Raw genomic sequence first — 20,559 nt, forward strand, 5'->3', positions numbered from 1 at the left:
CTAAATGCTCCAAGGCATAATGATGAATAAAGACATATTGGAAAATAATCAGGTTAAGAGGTATACAGCAAGTCCATGTCCAGCAGAAGAGACTGCAACAAGATGATAATAAGAAATTTGAGAAGTCAAAAATCAATTAGGATTGTAAAGAGACATTTGTAATTAAATTATCCAAGGAATATTAAACAAAATATTGAATTATTCTTCAAGCACATAAATAAAAACAGGAAAGTTGAGATTGGATTATAAGCATGGATATGATTAAATCAGGGCGCCAAGCTGAAATGGAAGAAGTATTAAATAATCACTTTGTTTCAGTAATGATCAAAGAGGTATATCAGATGTACATTATCAGGGGATGAAATGAAGAATGATGGTACTACAGTAAAAACAAAGAGGATATATATGATCGTGAGGAGTCTTCCAAGAATCGTAGTGGATCAGCGCGTCGCTGAGAAATCATCCAGAGTGAAATTTCTCGGCGACAGCTGGCTTGTCGCCAGGTATCGTTGCTTATTGCGGGCGCTGTCGCCTGCTGTCCCCAGGTTTGCTAGGTTCTCATAGATGCATTTAGAAGCACATTATATTAAAATAAGTAAAGTCATTTCAAAATACCATAAAATGCTTGTGTTTAACCAATTTATTTACCATCAGGACATTTGACAGGTAGGTTGGAGGCGACAGTTTGACGGTCAGGTAAGCGTGGGAATTTCGTGATGTTTATGGTCATCAGCCATTACATTTAAAGTGAGCTCCCAACCCAGATATGCAACCCAGAAACCAGATATGCATCTCCAGTACATTTTCAAAGAATGCCCACACACTTTTCACAAAAATCAACTTAACCACTTAAAAAATTTTTTTTTAAAATATTAGTAAACTGGAAGTAAATCCAGTTTATGCCTTGTTACAGTGATGCTTGGTTTTTAAATAAACACGTTTTTAAGTATAACAAGATGTTATAGTTCAAAACTCTCAAGTACTTACCGACTTGTCAGTGATTTCAGCGAAAATAGGACGCCGGAGAAGCATTGACAGCGTGGGAATTTCACGATGTTTCCAAAGACGCTGTAATCTCGACCTGACTTGGCATTGTCGTGGTCATTGCCGTCGGGTAAAAGAAAAGTTCGGTGATCTGCTACGACTTTGACAGTTGTCGGCAGTCGCCTTAAAATCGCCTAAAGTGGGACAGGCCCTTTAAGCTCATACTTGAGATATCATGGCTGAGGAACTCTAGAGTAGGTAATTTAACATAATGTATAATATTGATAGCCGTACTGTAAAATAAAGTTTTCACAAATCTCCAAACTAAAAATATTAGTAATTAATACCCAGCATGTATCTACCAAAGTAAAATTTTATTTGACTGATGTTACTAATTTATTATAAAAGGGAACTAAGTGAGCAGATACGGTGAATGCAGTAGATCTAATTTTACAAGGTTTTCAGAAGACTTTGTGAAGTAGATTAATGAATATGGTCAGAGCATGCAATGTCAGGGGATAAACAGCAGGATGGATATTTATCTGGTTGCAAGACAGAAATTGGAAGGTAAGAGTAAAGAGAGTTTTCAGAAAGGCAAATGGTAGAAAATGTCAGCCCACAAGAATGAGTACTCAGAGCCTTCATCATTTATATTAACATGCTTTTTTCATATGCAGACAGCACTGTGGAAGAGTTCATCGGTATTCAGAAGGCATCAATAGACTTTCGGAATCAGTATATAATTGGCATAGGAATTTGATGAGAAAAATAAGTAGGCTTAAAAACAAATCTAAATAAGTCAGGGAAGCTGAGGGATTTGAAAATGCAGACACAAAACGCAAAAGGTAAAAGTGTGGGTTAAGATGGACACACAAGAAAACAAGCTAATCTGAAAGTTTTTTTTCTAGAATGGCAGAACTGTAAAACAGAAAGTAGAATGAAATTTGTCAAACATTTTGTGGCAGAACCAGTTCTAATTATTGTAAAATATACGCAGGCACTGGATAGGAATTCAGAATAAACATTACATGGATGCCACCTTTCTAAAATAATGTAATATCTATCACATTTGAAGAGTAGCTAAGCAGTTATGATCGATCCTAATTGACACAGAAAGAGTCTTTTCATCTTAGGAAAGTGAAAATATAGATGCCATCAGTGTACGACAATTATTCAGGAATAAAATAAGGAATTCAGATGATGCAGTTTTACCTCTGAAATAATGATTGATGCAAATAGAATAGATATATTCAAGAGAAGTTCAAATAGAACAGGAGGGTGAAGATAATAGAGGGCTATATTCAGTGCTTTTTTGGTGACAGTACGTGCCGGTACTGCCAACCAGCTCATTTTCTGGCCGTATGACACGTATATTTATTAAAGATTCATACTGGCACCTTTTTGTCTACAAAATTAAGCACTGGTTATACGAATAAATTTGTTTAATGATTATAAGCTTTAGAGAGGTAAAATGCATGATATGAATGGTTTGTTTCTATTACATATGTAGAGTCCTGAAACACACCATTCTGAGTGGTGTTCCGTGAGGCCAGGTTATGCTGAGCTTCCTTATAGAAGTGAAACATTCTTGAAGACTCATAGAGTGATAGAGTGTGGAAACAGGCCCTTCAGCCTAACTTGCCCACACTGGCCAACATGTCCCAACTACACTAGTCCCACCTGCCTCCTTTTGGTCCATATCCATCCAAACCTGTCCTATCCATGTACCTGTCCAATTGTTTCTTAAATGTTGGGATAGTCCCTGCCTCAACTACCTCCTCTGGCAGCTTGTTCCATAAACCCACCACCCTTTGAGTAAAAAGTTATCCCTCAGGTTATCAATTCCATTTTAATGATAGAATCTCATTGACATTTGACAAATTACCAACAGGTGAAGACAATTGTCCTCGGACACCTTAATTATTCTAGGTCTTTGAAGTATCAGCCCACATGGCGAGCCTGCAGACCAGATGAAGAACTCTGGGGGATTGGGTTATGGGCAGAAAGGCTGTTGTGGTGGGGCCTAAACTGTTCCCAAGCCATGGAACCATTCCCACTTCTTCCACTGCAACCAAATTATAACCTAGGAGTTAGGAATAGGCTATTCATTTAGGCAAGCCTGCGTGGCACTTAATAAAATCACGACTGACCAGGTCATAACATTAATTTCACATTCATGTCTACCTAAGGTAACCTTATTTATCAACTCACTATCTACCTCTGTCTTTAAAATATTCAAAGATTTTGCTTCAATCACCACTTGAAGAAAAGAAATACAAACGCTCTGACCTTCAGAGAGAAAAGCTTTGTTTCACCTCTGTTTAACTGGTTGAACTCGTATTCTTCAACATTCATTCTAGGCTTGATTCTCTTGAGATTCTCCTGAGATTTTCTCCATATCCATCATATCATAACCCCTTGGGATCAAATGTGTTTCAATAAAATCCTGCCTCATTCTGCTGTACAAGCCTATAGTCCAACATTTCCACATCAAATAATTTACCAATTACAAGTATTGGCCAAGTAAAACTTCTCCAAACTATTTCCAATGTATTGACATCATTCCATGGGTAAGGAAACTGATATTGGACCATAGTCTCACCAATGCTCTCTATCACTGAAGCATACCCTCTCTACTTTTATATTCATTTTCCCTCACAAAAAACAGCAACATTCTATTAGCAGTCTGAATTACTCGTTCATCTGCACACGATGCTTTTCCAAACCATGCATGAAGACACCCAAATTTGCTCTGCATCTCAGAGCAGTACAATCTCCCATCATCTTGACGATTTCTTTTTTATAAATTTTTCTCACCAAAATTGGCAATTTCTGATTTTTCCATATTATACCCCGACTACATCATCTACCTATATATTATAAGCCTCCTTTCCCTGTCTGATTTCAGCAATCAATAAGCAGATTTAAATTGCCCATAAATATCACTTGAACTTTTTTTGACAAACTCCCATTATTTTTACCTTTATACTTTTTATAATCTGTCCTATAATGAGGTTACTGTACATCATTCCCAGAAGTGCCCTCTTGCCTTTATTGTTTCTTATTTCTACCTAAGCTAGTTCTACATTCAATTTTCCCAAGCCTAAATCATCCCTATCTATTGCTCTCAGAGCATCAGCGCAGGTCTTCTGCCTCCTTTTCTGAGCTTTTATTTGGAACATGTTTAATGAATGCTCTCGACAATGAATTCCTACAAATAGCTTTTGTTGCTATCGTTATTTAGGACACCAGTTTGCATTATAAATATATCTACTGCATGACTCATTTGGGCCTTCTCGACACACACTAATACACAGGTCCTTCAGAAGGGATCATTGACAATGCCTCTTGTGGGAATACCTTATAATTTATTTAAGAAATTCTACCACTGTACTTCCACCAGCAAAATCTCTCAGTTTACTTGATAATGCAGAAAGGCTATAAATCAGATAGCCTTTCTGCATTATCGAGTCAATTGAGAGATAAATCAGATATAATGAGCTCTGGTTTTGATTCTCTAGCCTGACTGTAAAGCGAGAGGTGAAGTTTTAATATTGTACTCTTTGGTTTTTAATGTCATAGGCATAGATTTTTCTAACCTGTTTCCATTTTATCCAGATCTTGGCCAATGTTATCATTTTCATCTGTGGAAATCTGGCAGGAGCCTATCATAAGCATCTAATGGAGCTTGCTCTGCAACAAACATATCAAGATACATGCAACTGCATTAAGTCGCGTATAAAGCTGGAATTTGAAAAGCGACAACAGGTAACTATATTGCATATCTGCACGTTGCAACATACCGCTATTTATCTACCAAGAAATTTGACATGGGGTGGAGATAACAAAGATAGTTTTAGTTATCTCCACCATATAATTTGTATCAGGCTTCTTGACTTCACACCAGCCATAACTGGCAGCTCAAGCACAGCCTCACTCTTTCGAATGGGACAACACCGGTCCTTTAGAAAGTAAGACAAAGTAGTTTTTTTATTCATTATTCTTTGTTTCATGATTAATTAAATAACTGCAATTTACCATATTTTAAAATAATTGTTTTATAGTTTTTTTAATTACAAATCTTAAAGTTTCCAAATGTATCAGATCATGACAGACATTTTAAAACAGGGCATTTGCCTTCTGATGGTGTGAGGCATCAGCCAGTCTGTGGGCAGCCATGTGCACCAAGTGGAAGGGCCAATGGGCTGCGAATTGTTTGGACACAAAAATTTAGTTCAACTACAGTACCGCCACATGCAATGGCCACCAATGAATGTGTTCTAGCCTATTTTTCTTTACTTCTATGTGTAAGTCTATCTCATTTAATAGCAATCTTGACTGAGATATAAGGTTATGTGGCAAGTCCGCAATTAAGATATGATCACAAAGCCTAGCTAGTTAGAAAATTACAGAAGTATTTAATTGGTAGAGATCTTAAGGTTTGTCCTTAATTGCCTGCACTAAGTCTTCAAAACAATATTGACTGCACAATGCACTCTGCCTGTGAAATTCACTGGCATCGTTTTTAATAGAACAAATTTCAGAAGCAGTGTACAAAAGGAATCAAAAAGTGTATTTCATATTATTGTATGGAACCAATGTTAAATTTCTGCCTGAATGCTTCTTGGATACAACATTAAATTAAACCCTACAATTCGGTAAAAGAGGAAAGACGCAAAATGAATTAAAGTTTTGAATGTTTCTTTGTGATTAAAACTGAAAACATGTATATGAAAAGCTGCTCCCTCATGCGACATGCAGTTTTGTTACAATCCTTATTTATCCTATGAATAATTGGGTGGAAATAATCTGAAATCACATGCTGCCATTGTTATGTGGGAAAAGCAAAACCAAGATTTCTGAGGTTATTATCCTCCTTATTCTTCCATGATGAAAGGACAATAATCAGCATTTAGTGGCACGAGCCAATGTGGACAAATGGCTTATTTTGAAAGCAGAAGCAATCTTTCATGCGACATGTGTAAGGATAACACTGAGAGTAAGATCATTTAAACTTCTCCAGGGTTTCTCTTGTTGCCTTTCCACTCTTGACTTAGTACTAATATTTATTACCTGTTCTGAAAGTGGTGGTGACATCAATTGAATGAATTAAGGCTCATCTCGTGTCGTAAATTTACAGAATATGCTTATCAGATCAGAATAATGTTAATGGCACATGAAGAATGGGAGCAGAGAAAATAGGTGAAGGAAATAATAACGGGGAGAGTAACTTGCAGCCAGAGCAGTGTGAATAGAGTAAGAATTGCTGTGGTAATTAAAATAGTGAGTTGACTGTTGAGAGGGAATCTGAAGCGAGAAATTATACTCAAATGAGTAAAGTATAATGAGGGAAATATGTCAGTCACACTAGTGAGGTTGATACCCTTTTATTGGCATTGCAGCCATTGGGGTTAATACTTCAAGCATTGACGACTCAGCCATCCTTGCCCACATTTCCTCCCAGAGTTTGTTGGAGTTTGGAAGATTGGAAGTTTGAAAGAGTTTGGAAGATTGGGGACACAGGAATTTCACTTTAATGGAATGTTTGCATGAGACCCTGACTCACCAGTCATTGCAGGCTATGAATCAATTGTTGGTAATAGACAATAGACAATAGACAATAGGTGCAGGAGTAGGCCATTCGGCCCTTCGAGCCAGCACTGCCATTCAATGTGATCATGGCTGATCATTCATAATCAGTACCCCGTGCCAGCCTTCTCCCCATACCCACTGACTCCGCTATCATTAAGAGCTCTATCTCGCTCTCTCTTGAAAGCATCCAGAGAATTGGCCCCCACTGTCTTCTGATGCAGAGAATTCCACAGATTTACAAGTCTCTGACTGAAAAAGTTTTTCCTCATCTCCATTCTAAATGACCTACCCCTTATTCTTAAACTGTGGCCCCTGGTTCTGGACTCCCCCAACATTGGGAACATGGTTTCTGCCTCTGATGTGTCCAATCCCTTAATAATCTTATATGTTTCAATAAGATCCCCTCTCATCCTTCTAAATTCCAGCGTATACAAGCCCAGTCACTCCAGTCTTTCAACATACGACAGTCCCGACATTCCAGGAATTAACCTAGTGAACCTAGCTGCACGCCCTCAATAGCAAGAATATCCTTCCTCAACTTAATTAATCCTCAAGTAAACGGGATTAATATAGATAGTTACTTAACGTTATTCATGGACATGGTGGGCTGAAGGACCTGTTTGTGTCCAATATGACAGTATCATTCTACCCACTTGTACTTGTCCACAATTTTCAATAACAGTTTTTGCAGCTTGCCTTAGCAAGGTGAACTTAAGTACAGGCTGTTTTGAATTTAATCTGAAAAATACATAATTGGTGCATTTGATATGATGCCTTCGAAGGATAGAAGTCTCAATATTTTTCTGATATTTTTATTTTCTTTTTTTAAAGCCACCCTCAAGAGGCTACAAACTCAAATACATAATACAAAGGCATTTAGATTTCACACAAAAGTTTCAGTAGCAACCTTAGTATTCTAGCCAATGATGAAAGAATTTAGATATGAACTTGTTCTTTTTCTTAGTGCTTTTTATGTTGAGGTTACTGCTATATTCAACTGAAGAAATTATTATTGCCAAGTCTAAGACCAGTTTGAATTTCAACATATTGTAGTAGAAGCAATGAAAAGGGCAGTCTGATTAATGGACATGCTGCACCTTTATTCAATTACACATAGCAAAGCTTTATGAAAACTTTATGACTACAAAACAATAAATGTTGGCAGAAGCAATATCGTGGATTCCATTTTTTATCAGTGCACTTGTCTTCCCATAATATGTGTGGAGGAATCTCATTTATCTCAGTAATAAATGTTGGCACAAAGTAAATTATGATAAATACAAAGCTGTCATCATCAATTCATCCTATCCATATCAATGGGCAGATTTAGCTTGAGCAGAATATCTCACAGTGTGCTTATTAGTTGGACTTGTTCATGCACATTATATGTTAAAAACATTGCCTTGCAATTTACTGGAAGTGTGAATTGATAATGTAACACCAAGGGAACAACTGGAACTTGGTAAGTAATGGAGCAATCAGTGAATCTCTTTAAGTGAAGAGATGAAAGGATTCAGAAGTAACGAAAAAGGTTTTGAGAGGGAAAAGTCCATTACATATCAGGTATGGGAGAAGTTTTATTTTAATGCCCCTCTGGGTTGAAAATTGTGGTGTAGCAACTATTTCACTAGATTTTTCTCCAGTGTGTTCGTCAGAACCTTTTGAACATAGCCACAACATGTAGGGAGCTCCTTTTTCTGTTTCTTGATCAATAATCTAATGATGCAGGATAATAATGCACACAACTCAAATTTAGAGAATACAGAATTGCAGGGAGAGGCAGAGAAGTGATTGATATAGGTTCCCCAGCCACCTCTTGAGGTTTAAAAACCTCCTGTGACTGCAGCCTAGTCCTCCAGGCCTGGTTTTGATTTTCATTGCTATCTGATCCCATTACTGTTTGGCTATAGGGTATTCTGTATCTGTGATGAAAATGGGATATTTCCCCTATACCCAAGCCTGTCATGATGTGTTTCAGACTAAAGAGCCTGCTTTTTCCCATGTCACATTATTGATTCCGTCCATCCCAGATCAGCTCCATTTAACAGATGCATACTAACTTCAATATAGGCATAAAATGCCGGAGTAACTCAACGGGACAGGTAGCATCTCTGGAGAGAAGGAATGGGTGACGTTTCGGGTCAAGACCCTTCTTCAGACTGAAGAAAGGTCTCGATCCAAAACGTCAGAGTCTGAAGAAGGGTCTCAACCCAGAACGTCACCCATTCCTTCTCTCCAGAGATGTTATTCCAGCATTTTGTGTCTATCCTTGGTTTAAACCAGCATCTGCAGTTCCTTCCTACACATGCTAACTTCAACGTATTCGCCACTATTAATGGTGTACGTCACTAATACATCCAGAGAATTATCAACACAGTGCTGGGTGGATGCTGCAATCATAGACAGGAGCAGTCAGTGCAAGATTGCTGGGCTGCCAGAATTTCACAAAATCGTGTGTCAGGATTTCCTTGCACAATTTTGGGACTGTCAAATTTAGCCCTTGCTCTTTCAAAATTGTGCTGATCGTAATTTAATTCACAGCGACATCAAGCATATTTTGCCCAGTTAATATGACAGTTAAGTACAATACCCCCATCATCACCATTGATTAAATTGAGCTAAATGCTGAAAAGATTATGCATTCTACCTTGAGGCTGAATATTCTAATACACTACCAAGCAGCAGTCTCATTTAAAGGCTGATTCCTAATTATGCGCAGAGCCTAAAATAAAAATAGCAGTGCTTTTATGAAAAATGTATTAGTTGACCTGAAGGCAACAAAACATCATGTCTTCTATTAATATTCATACCCATTTCCTTGTGCTTCTCTTTTCAACGTAACTCAGAAGATTAAAATATGAAAATCTAAGCATTGAAGTGTAAATTGAACAGCCACTGAATCCAGGCACCATTCTGGGAGCATCGTGGATGGGCATGTCAGAGGACTGGCCTAGGTTGGTCCATAGCCATCATTATTTCCAGCAAACGTATGTTGCCAATTTGACCTCAACTAATTTCCAAGGCAAAGGATAAATAGCAAGGAAATAAGATAATTTGATTTTTTTTTAAGAGCCAGCACAGGGATTATTTCCTTCTGTGCAGTAATATTTTATGATTGTAACTTTGATCAGAAGATGTAATATTTCCTGAACTAAAGTTAAGTATCAAACGTTCCTCAGATCAGACCACTTCGGATCTGCTGGGACAAGATGTTAAAATATCTTGAAGTGCATCTCCAGAACCAGAATTAAAACTTACTATCGGATAGTGTTGGCTACCAAGATCATATGTAGAAAGTTATTCATTCATAAGTAGATACATTTTTCTTATTTTAGGAATATTATTAAACTTGATAATTTCTACCTTTCTAATATCATCACTTTCTTACAGCTTCTCTCAAACATTCCTCTCTCCAGAATTTTTTTTTTTTAACTCCAATGATCAGCAGATCCAGTGGACCAAAGCTTTCAAGAGAGGCACCTTAGTAGATTTCCTACAAGCACTGCTTCTAGCACCCAACATTTTAGGTGTAGGTGTCATGTTTTTCAAGGTTGGCATAAAAGTGAGTGAATGAAAAATTCCAAGCACTAATTTCCAGGAAAGGTTTTAATTTAAACACAGCATGGCCGTTTTCATACTTGATGTCAGTGTTCATATCTGGCACCCACCAGGGATGCCTAGAATATACTTAATTCATATAATGGCAGCCATTTCTTTTGTAGACTTCTGTTGTGGACATAACGTTGCCAAACTGATAAATTGAGCATTATTACCTGCTTAAAATTCCCAATAAATGCAAAGGCATTTCTGTCAAAATGCCTTAGTGTGATTTAAAATATACCAGCTCCAACAGCTTGGTTATGCTTATTGTAGACAATTGTTAATTTCACAGTCGAGTGAACACAGTCTTACTTGGCTAGCAACATCATTGAATGAACTGTGAGAAGCAAACATTGCCTGGGTTGCGTCAGGATAAAATCCATTCCAACATTTCAACTGCCTCTGCAAGCAAAACAAATTCTGACTGTTATTTTCTAAATGAGGATGTTGGGTGCCAAATTTTACAAAGGAAAAAATGAAATGGAAAAGTAATCATAAGCTCTGTACAATGAAGATTAATTTGTAAACTAAAAATCATTTCAGAAAAGCTGATATGATATAATGGCTCACAATTAATCAGATTTATAGTAATTAAATCTTAATGTCTGTTCTGTACTTTAAATTGAGTGATATACAAGTGCTTTCCAGGGAATAAAAGCTGAAATCATCAATACATCCATTAATTTTAATATTGCTATATGTTCTATAAGATCCATGTCAGTTTGATGACCAAACTGTACAAACTATTGGGTGAAATTTTCTGTCTCCCTGGATTTGGATCGCAAGCAGAAATGAGAACAAAATTATGGGAAACTATCCTGCCTAATTATTTTCCTCTCTTTATTACCTTAAGATTTTCACAGGACATAACACTCGCACCTAGAGAATGAGTTATCAAGGAGTAGTAATGAAAATGAGGTGAGAACTCCTTATAAAGGCTTTGCACATCACTTTGTTCTATGTTTGCTGACAGGTAATCAAACCTAGGGATATCAAAAGGATTGCGTCATAATCCTTGCACGTATTCGCTCTTAAATTAGTGGATCTGAGAAGCCCAGGAAAACTTAAAGGAAATTGTATTTTTTTCCTTTAGTAAGTCCTCAATGGCATCTCGGAGGCACTCTACAAATTCCCTTTCTTTGGGTCCAGTACCAACCTGATTTTCCCAGTCTACCTGCATATTGAAATCTCCCATGACCACCGTTGCATTGCGTTTCCAACATGCCGATTGTATCTCCTGATTTAACAGAGTCATAGAGTGATACAGCATGGAAAAAGGCCCTTTGGCCCAACTTGCCCACACTGGCCAACATGTCCCATCTACACTGGTCCCACCTGCCTGTGCTTGGTCCATATTTCTCCAAACCAGTCCTATCCATGTACCCGTCAAACTGTTTCTTAAACATTGGGATAGTCCCAGCCTCAACTACCTCATCTGGCAGCTTGTTCCATACACTCACCACTCTTTGTGTGGAAAAAGGTACCCCTCAGTTTCCTATAAAATCTTTTCCCCTTCACCTTGAACCTTTGTGCTCTGGTCCTCGATTCCCCTACTCTGGGCAAGAGAGTCTGTGCATCTACCTGATCTATTCTTCTATTCCCAACTTGTACCCTATATCCTGGCCACTGTTTGAGGGCCTGTAAGTAACTCCCATTAGGGTCTTTTTACCCTAACAATTTGTCAGCTCTACTCACAATGACTCTGCATCTTCTGATCCTATGTCACCCCTAGCTAAGGACCAAATTTCATTCCTTACCAACAGAGCTACCCCACCACCTCTGCCCACCTGTCTGTATTTTCAATAGGAAGTATAACTTTGAATATTCTGCTTCCAGCTCCAATCCTCTCACAGCCACGTAATTCTCTGAAATTCCCACAACATCAAACCTACCAATTCCTAATTGTGCTACAAGCTCATCAACGTTATTTCTTATAATTTAAGTACAACACCTTTAATTCGGTATTCACCTCCCCTCCTCTCACACTGGTCCCGATTTTACCTGACCTTCCTCTCTTATCCCTTCTTAAACTTTCCGTTCTGTTACTTCTGGAGACTTTTGTAACTTTTCCTGCACTCTCTTTTCCTTTAACTCCACCCATACACTTCTACTTTGTCGACCCCATACACCAACTATTTAGTTTAAAGCTCTATCTATGGCCTTGGTTATACGGTTTGCCAGGAGTCTGGTCCCAGCCAGATTCAAGTGGCGTCTGTCCCATTGGAACAGCTCCCTCCTTCTCCAATACTGGTGCCAATGCCCCACTTTTAATTTGGTGCCTAGCTGTTCAAATTCCCTTAGCAGAACCTCTTTCCTCGTTCTACCTACGTCATTGGTACCCACATAGGCCACGGTGACCGGATCCTTCCCCTCCCACTCCAAGTTACTCTGCATGGCAGACGTGATGACCTGAACTCAGGCGCCAGGCAGGCAACACAGCCATCGGGACTCTTGATCCTCGTGACAGAGAATTGTGTCAATTCTCCTAACTATACTATCCCCAATGACATTGCTTTGAACTCTAAAGCATGAAGCAGACAAACTATGCTGAGTTGTTTGTCAAATTTATTTTTAATTCTAGGAACAGTGCAGAATGGATATTATAGTCATACAGCGTGGAAAAGGGCCCAACCAGCCCACGCCGACCAACATGCCCCATCTACACTAATCTCACCTTGCCTACGTTTGGCCCATTTCCCTCTAAACCTAACCTATCCATGTACCTGTCCAAATGTCTCTTAAACATTGTAAAAGTACCTGCCTCAACTATCTTGTCTGGCATCCTGTTCCATATACTCACACCCTTTGTGTAAAAAAGTTGCCCTTCAGATTTGTATCAAACCTTTCCCTATGTTCTCTGGTTCTACTATAGGTAAAAGACTGCTTTTACAATCTATTCCTCTCATGATCTTATACACCTCTCTAAGATCACCCTTCATCTTCCTGCGCTCCAAGGAATAAAGTCCTAGCCTGCTCATCCTCTCGCTGAGACCTTCGAGTCATGGCAACACCCTCATAAATCTGTTCTGCACCCTTTCCAACTTAACAACATCTTTCCTATAACAGGGTGACCAAAACTGAACACAATACCCTAAAAGCTGCCTCATAAATGTCTTGCACAACTGTAAAATGATCTCCCAAATTCTATAATCAATACTCTGACTTGATGAAGGCCAATGTGCTGAAAGCCTTCTTGACCACCCTATTGACTTGTGACACCATTTTCAAGGAGCTATGTAGCTGCACTCCTAGATCCCTCTGCTCTACAACACACTCCAGAGCCCTGCCATTCACTGTATAAGTCCTGCCCTGGTTTGACTTCCCAAAGTGCAACCCCTTGCACTTCTCTGTATTAAGCTCTGAATCAACCATTCCTCCTCAGCCCACCTGCCCAACAGATCTTGCTGTAATTTTTGACAACCATATTCGCTATCTACAGTAGCAACTACTTTCGTGTCATCTGTAAACTTAATAGTCATGTCATTACCCAACTCCCTGTACTCATATTGCAGTGCCTCATTCCTTTTCCTACCTACGTCATTTGTGCCAACATGCATTAAGACTTCTGGCTGCTCCCTCTCCCCCTTGAGAATGCCATGCAGCTGCTTTTTATGAAATAGAACGTGATACTAATAATTGCAGGCTTGTCATGTACAAATCACTATTAAATTACACCTCAGCTTTAAGCAAAAGGTTTGAATGTTTAGTTTAGTTTAGTTTAGATATACAGCACCGAAACAGGCCCTTCGGCCCTCCCGGTCCACACCGACCAACGATCCCCACATATTAATACTATCCTACACACACTAGGGACAATTTTTACATTTACCAAGCCAATTTACCTACATACCTGTACATTTTGTGAGCGTGGGAGGAAACTGAAGATCTCAGAGAAAACCCACGCCGGTCACGGAGAGAACGTACAAACTCCATACAGACAGCACCCGTAGTCGGGATCGAACCTGGGTCCCTGGCACAATAAGCACTTTAAGGCAGCAACTCTACCACTGCGCCATGTGTATTCTGCACATATAAATTGTAACAGTTCACAGTAAGCCTTAGATAAAGTTGTGTTTCAGAGACTTTTTAATGCCTTGAAGGCGACAAGAATTGTTGCCTATTAGCTTGCTTAGCAGATTAGTTGCACCATGTGAGGAAGAATGCTCAGAGACAACATGGTTCTGGAATGAATGGGTCTGCAAGGCCTGATTTGTTTTTCATTTAAATCAACAGAAATTCAGGCACAACAGGCTTGCGATTTCATAATGTGTCTCCAGTGAGCGCCATTCTTCTCTGGGGGCTTCCAGAGAGAAATCAATACTTTAAAATGGTGATGTTCTAGCAGTGTGCATGAATATTTATGGTGAAATTGAAACCACATGTAAAAGAAAGCAAGATAATTGTTTCTTGGCGAGTTGCTCATCCCACCTTCTGTGGGAAACACATACCTCTCTGATCTTTAAATTTCGCCCCTCTCACTTTAACTGTGCTCTCCAGCTCTCCAGTATCAGACTCCCCTACGCTGCTGAAAATATTCTAACTCTCTATCCTATCAATGCTCCTCATATTTTATAAACCTCTGTCAGGCGACCCCTCAGCCACTTGTGTTTCAGAGAGAATAAACCCAGTTTATACAATCTGGCCTTACTATTGGAGCTCTCCATTCCAGATAACATTCTGATTAATGTTTTTTAAACCATTTAGGAAAGGCCACAACCAATACGTTAAAGGCTGCTCTTCAGACTGCAGGGAGATCATAATATCAATGGTTCAGGTGTTCAGGTCATCTAGTTTTGGACAAGCAGACATTTTGTTCTTTATTCACTTTTTGCCACTCTCCAAGTCATTCCTTTATCTCCATACCATCACCTCTATTCCAATAGGTTCTTTAAGGCTTTATATTTAGTACATACCAATAAACCAAAAATGAACTTTCAGTTTCTAATGAGAACCTGTTATTTGCCTGTGATGTAAAAGGCTTAAGTATCTGCCAAAAGGCTTAAGTATCTGGCAAACCCACTGACTCCCACATCTAGACTATGCTTCTTCCTACCCTGTCTCCTGCAAAAAGTCTATCCCCTACTCCCAATTCCTCCGTCTACGCCGCATCTGCGCCCAGGATGAGGTATTTCACACTGGGGCATCAGAGATGTCCTCATTCTTTAGGAAACGGGGCTTCCCCTCTTCCATTATAGGTGAGGCTCTCACTAGGGCCTCCACTATATCCCGTAGCTCCGCTCTTGCTCCCCCTCCCCCCATTCGTAACAAGGCCAGAGTCCCTCTTGTCCTCACCTTCCACCTCACCAGCCAGCGTATCCAACAAATGATCCTCCAATATTTCCGTCACCTCCAACGGGATCCCACTACAGGCCACATCTTCCCATCTCCTTCCCTTTCTGCGTTCCCTCCGTAACTCCCTGGTCCACTTGTCCCTTCCTACCCAAACCACCCCCTCCCCAGGCACTTTCCCCTGCATCCACAGGAGATGCAATACCTGTCCCTTTACCTCCCCCCTTGACTCCATCCAAGGACCCAAACAGTCTTTCCAGGTGAAGCAGAGGTTCACCTACACCTCCTCCAACCTCATCTATTGTATCCGCTGTTCCAGATGTCAACTTCTCTACATTGGCGAAACCAAACGCAGGCTCCGTGATCGTTTCGCTCAACACCTTCGCTCAGTCCGCCTTAACCAATCTGATCTCCCAGTGGCTGAGCACTTCAACTCCCCCTCCCGCTCCCAGTCTGACTTTTCTGTCATGGGCCTCCTCCAGTGTCATAGTGAGGCCCACCGCAAATTGGAGGAACAGCACCTCATATTTCGCTTGGGCAGCTTACAGCCCAGCGGTATGAACATTGACTTCTCCAACTTTAGATAGTTCCTCTGTTCCTCTCTTCCCCTCCCCTTTCCCAGTTCTCCCACTGTCTTCCTGTCTCCACCTATATCCTTTCTTTGTCCCGCCCCCCTGACATCAGTCTGAAGAAGGGTCTAGACCCAAAACGTCACTCATTCCTTCTCTCCAGAGATGCTGCCTGACCTGCTGAGTTACTCCAGCATTTTGTGATACCTTGTGATGCCAAATAATTATATTCCCAAGAATCTCCAAGCCAATCTCCAGTGGTCGCAATATAATTGGAGTTGATCTAACCTGTCCCATATATTTTATGTTTACCAAATATTAAAATTAGAAGTGATTCACAGACAAATGTATTCAAGTTTCTAACGATGGCTTTAGAGAACCAACACAGCAGGATTTTGATTTTTCTGTCAGATCAATGAGCTCTGGATGTAGTGTCACTAATAACCACATGAAAAAGATTAACTTGTTTTGATGTTGAGGCTTAGAAGCTAATTCCCACACCCCTCAAACTAAGTGTATTTAGCACAATTTTAGTAATAAGATGAAAGACGGCTACTGAGTTTTATTTTGTTAGATTTAGAGCAAAGACGTTCAAAGTGGAGAAAGATCAAAAGTGATATCAAAGAATTTAAAGGTAATTTTTTTTCAGATTTAACATCAAGGTCAAGGTTTCAAGATCTGTTTAATGTCACATTGCTAATTAAGGTACAGTGAAATTCGAATTACCATACAGCCATACTAAAAAACCAACATGACACACAACTACATAAAAGTTAACATAAACATCCAACGCAGCAGATTCTCCGAGTTCCTCACTGTGATGGAAGGCAATAAAGTCCAATCTCCTTCCACTTTAAGTCTCCCGCGGTCGGGGCAGTTGAACCTTCCGCAGTCGGGGCGATCAAAGCTCCCGCAGCCAGCGGTCGAAGCCCCCCACATCAGGGAGATCGAAGCTCCTGCGTCGGGGCGATTGAAGCTCCCACATCAGGGCGATCGAAGCTCCCGTGTTGGGGCTGTCGAAGCAACTGCAGCTTGGAGTTCCCGAAGTCGGTCTCTAACCAGGGACCGTGAGCTCCGCGATGTTAAAGTCCGCAGGCTCCCGTGGTTGAAGCCCCAAAGTCGACCCCGACAGGGATCGCGGGCTCCGCGATGTTAAGTCCGCAGGCTCTTGGGGTGGAGCTCTCAAAGTCGGTCTCCAGCAAAGGCCGCCAACTCCTCAATGTTAAGCCGCAGTGCTGTTGGAGATATGATACGGAAAAAAAATCACATCTCCGGCGAGGTAAATCGCATCTCCCCCCAACCCCCACATAAAAGAAGAACACTAAAAACATACATTTAACACATACAAACAAACAACAAAGAAGGAAGAATCAGACAGACTGTTAGCGAGGCAGCCATTGCTGGAACCACCCGGAGGAACACATCTGTTCCCCATTAAAGAAATTAGTTTGTTCGGTTCAGAATTGGGATTTTCTGCTGGGTTATCCACATGGTATAATAATGTATGAACCTCAGCAATGCAGTTGCATTAAATGAAAAATGCTTCAGAAATTGTTTAAAATGAGTGAGTCAATACCAGATGCCAATTGAGATCCACTGTCGTTATTTCTTTCACACTTGTTCGCTTAATTTCACTGCCAATAGGGTATATTGTGGCGGGCCGAGCCATTTTGGTATCGAACCGTTGTTTGTCGGGCTCGAACTCTCACGTGGACCGGGCATGATCTGGGCCGACCAATCACGCGGTCAGGGGGGTGGGCCGTCGTGTGCCATGAGAACAAATGATTTGGCAGTTGGGATTTGAAGTCGGGCGCTCACGGGTGAGCGACGGAACTGTATTCGGTCAATGATTAAACAGAGTGTTTAGACGACCTGTGGACCTCCACAGAGGTGACCCCGACGATCCAAAAAGTCTTATTTTAGATTGTATCATGTCTGCAGCCGACAACCCAGACCAGCAGAAGGCAGTTTCGATCAAACTGCCCGCTTTCTGGACATCACAGCCTCACGTCTAGTTTGAACTGGCTGAAGCCCAGTTCCACACCCGCCAGATCATCGCTGATGCCACCAAATACTCTACATTTTGGGACAACACAGCCACGTCCGCGTTCAACAACGCCAAAGAGGCGCTGGCAAAGGCGACGATGTTGGTACATCCTCGGGCCAACGCGCCAATAGCTCTCACGGTTAACGCATCTGGCACAGCCGTGGGCGGTGTGCTTAAACAACTGATCAATGGTAGCTGGCAGCCCCTTACCTTTTTCAGTCGTCACCTGAGACCCCCCTGAGCATTAAATACAACGCTTTCGACCGGGAGCTCCTCGCGCTCTACCTGGCCATCCGGCATTTCCACTACTTCCTCGAAGGCAGGGATTTCATAGCTTTCACCGACCAAAAGCCACTCACGTTTGCCTTTGCCAAGGGGTCTGATCCCTGGTTATCCCAGCAGCAGCGTCACTTGGCCTACATCTCCGAGTACACAACTTACGTTCAGCACATCGCAGGCAAGTGTGACCGGGGCACAGATGCGTTGTCCCGCACCGCCATCAATGCCATCCACGCTTTGGCCCCAGGTGTCGACTACACGGCCGTGGCGGCCGCCCAGCAAGAGGATGAGGAGATGCTCGCCTACTGCTCCACCATCTCAGGCCCGTTGTTGGAGGATGTACGATTCGGGCCCGCAGACAACGCGCTTCTTTGCGACGTATCTACCGGACAGCCAAGACCCATCATCCCCACAGCCTAGCGCCGCCGGATTTTTCACATGGTTCATGGTTTACCTCACCCTTCCATCCAGGCAACAACGGCACTGGTGGCAGCCAAGTTCATGTGGCATGGGTTGCGCAAACAGGTCGGCAACTGGGTCAGGGCGTGCATCCCCTGTAAAACCTCAAAGATTCAGAGACACATCAAAGCGCCGCTGCAGAATTTCACTCTGACACACCGGCGTTTCAACCACATCCACATCGACATCGCTGGATCGCTGCCCCCATCCAGAGGTGTCACCCACCTTTTCATCATCATGGACCGATTCACGAGATGACTGGAAGCCGTCCTGCACTCGGATACCTCCACTGCGACCTGCTCCACTGCCGGCGGCCATCTCCTCCGACAGAGGTGTGCAGTTCACCTCCGAGCTGTGGTCAGCAATGGCCTGGCTACTTGGCGTTCAGCTGAACCACACTACGGCCTACCACTCGCAAGCAAACGGCCTAGTGGAGCGTTTTCACCGGCACGTGAAGGCATCCCTTAAGGCACGGCTCAAGAGCCCAGACTGGACGGATGAGTTTTAGATTTTTAGTGATTTAGATTTAGAGATACAGCGCGGAAACAGGCCCTTTGGCCCACCGAGTCCGTGCCGCCCAGCGATCCCCGCACATTAACACTATCCTACACACACTAGGGACAATTTTTTTTACATTTACCCAGTCAATTAACCTACAAACCTGTACGTCTTTGGAGTGTGGGAGGAAACCGAAGATCTCGGACAAAACCCACGCAGGTCACGGGGAGAACGTACAAAGTCCGTACAGACAGTGCCCGTAGTCAGGATCAAACCTGAGTCTCCGGCGCTGCATTCACTGTAATGCAACAACTATACCGCTGGGCCACCGTGCCGCCCTCCAGGACTGGTGTCCAGTTGTCGTGGGTCCTCCTGGGCATACACACTGCCCCAAAGGAGAACCTGGCAACTTCCTCAGCCGAGCTGGTATATGGCACCCCGCTTACGGTCCCAGGGGACCATTCTGGCGGTGCGTGGACATCAGGAACTGGCCACGACCATACTGACGTGCCTCCATGCTGGCACGCTCTCTCCAGTCCCAACGTCCTGCCACAGACTCACCACCATGTATGTCCCACCCGCCCTCCGGGACTGCCAGTACGTTTTCCTTTGCCGCGATTCCCACCATACGCCACTGCAAAGGCCTTACGAGGGACCCCTTGAGGTTCTGCAACACGGCACCACGACTTTTGACATCAACATGGGTGGCAGGTACGAGACTGTCTCTGTGGACCGTCTTAAGCCGGCACACTTGGACTTTGACCAACCAGTGCAGGTGGCACAACCCTGCTGCAGAGTGCGTCCACCGTCATGACCGCACCCGCCCTTAACTCTGCCAGCTGCGACCCTAAACACAGGAGACCAGTCCACGCGATCAGGCCGCCAACACTCATCAGCCTAACTGCCTCTATTAATTACTCCGGTTCTGGGGGGGGAGGGTGGGGTCATGTGGCAGGCTGAGCCACTTTGGTATCGAACCGTTGTTTGTCGGGCTCAAACTCTCACGTGGACCGGGCGTGATCTGGGCCTTCCAATCACGCGGTCAGGTGGGTGGGTGTTGTGTGCCAGGAGAACGAAGGGTTTGGCAGTTGGGATTTGAACTCGGACACGTGCGGGTGAGCGACGAAACTGTATTCGGGTAAAGATTAAACAGAGTGTTTACACAACGTGCGGACCTCTACAATATACACCAGATATACAAAAGTTTCCCATTATGACATTTTAACGTGTATTTTTCTTCTC

General features: G+C 42.2%; 1 protein-coding gene across 4 annotated transcripts in view; it reads left to right on the forward strand.

Annotated features, from left to right (window-relative positions):
• Positions 1-20,559, forward strand: part of adcy2b (adenylate cyclase 2b (brain)) — a 371,550-nt gene that overhangs the window by 239,662 nt on the left and 111,329 nt on the right. For all 4 annotated transcript variants that reach the window (XM_078428257.1, XM_078428255.1, XM_078428259.1 and 1 more), the window contains one exon: positions 4,603-4,752. In XM_078428257.1, the coding sequence (XP_078284383.1) occupies positions 4,603-4,752 (150 nt within the window). The remainder of the gene's footprint in view (positions 1-4,602; positions 4,753-20,559) is intronic.

The sequence above is a fragment of the Rhinoraja longicauda genome, chromosome 2, assembly GCF_053455715.1.
Source record: "Rhinoraja longicauda isolate Sanriku21f chromosome 2, sRhiLon1.1, whole genome shotgun sequence".
Classification (NCBI taxonomy): Eukaryota; Metazoa; Chordata; class Chondrichthyes; order Rajiformes; family Arhynchobatidae; genus Rhinoraja; species Rhinoraja longicauda.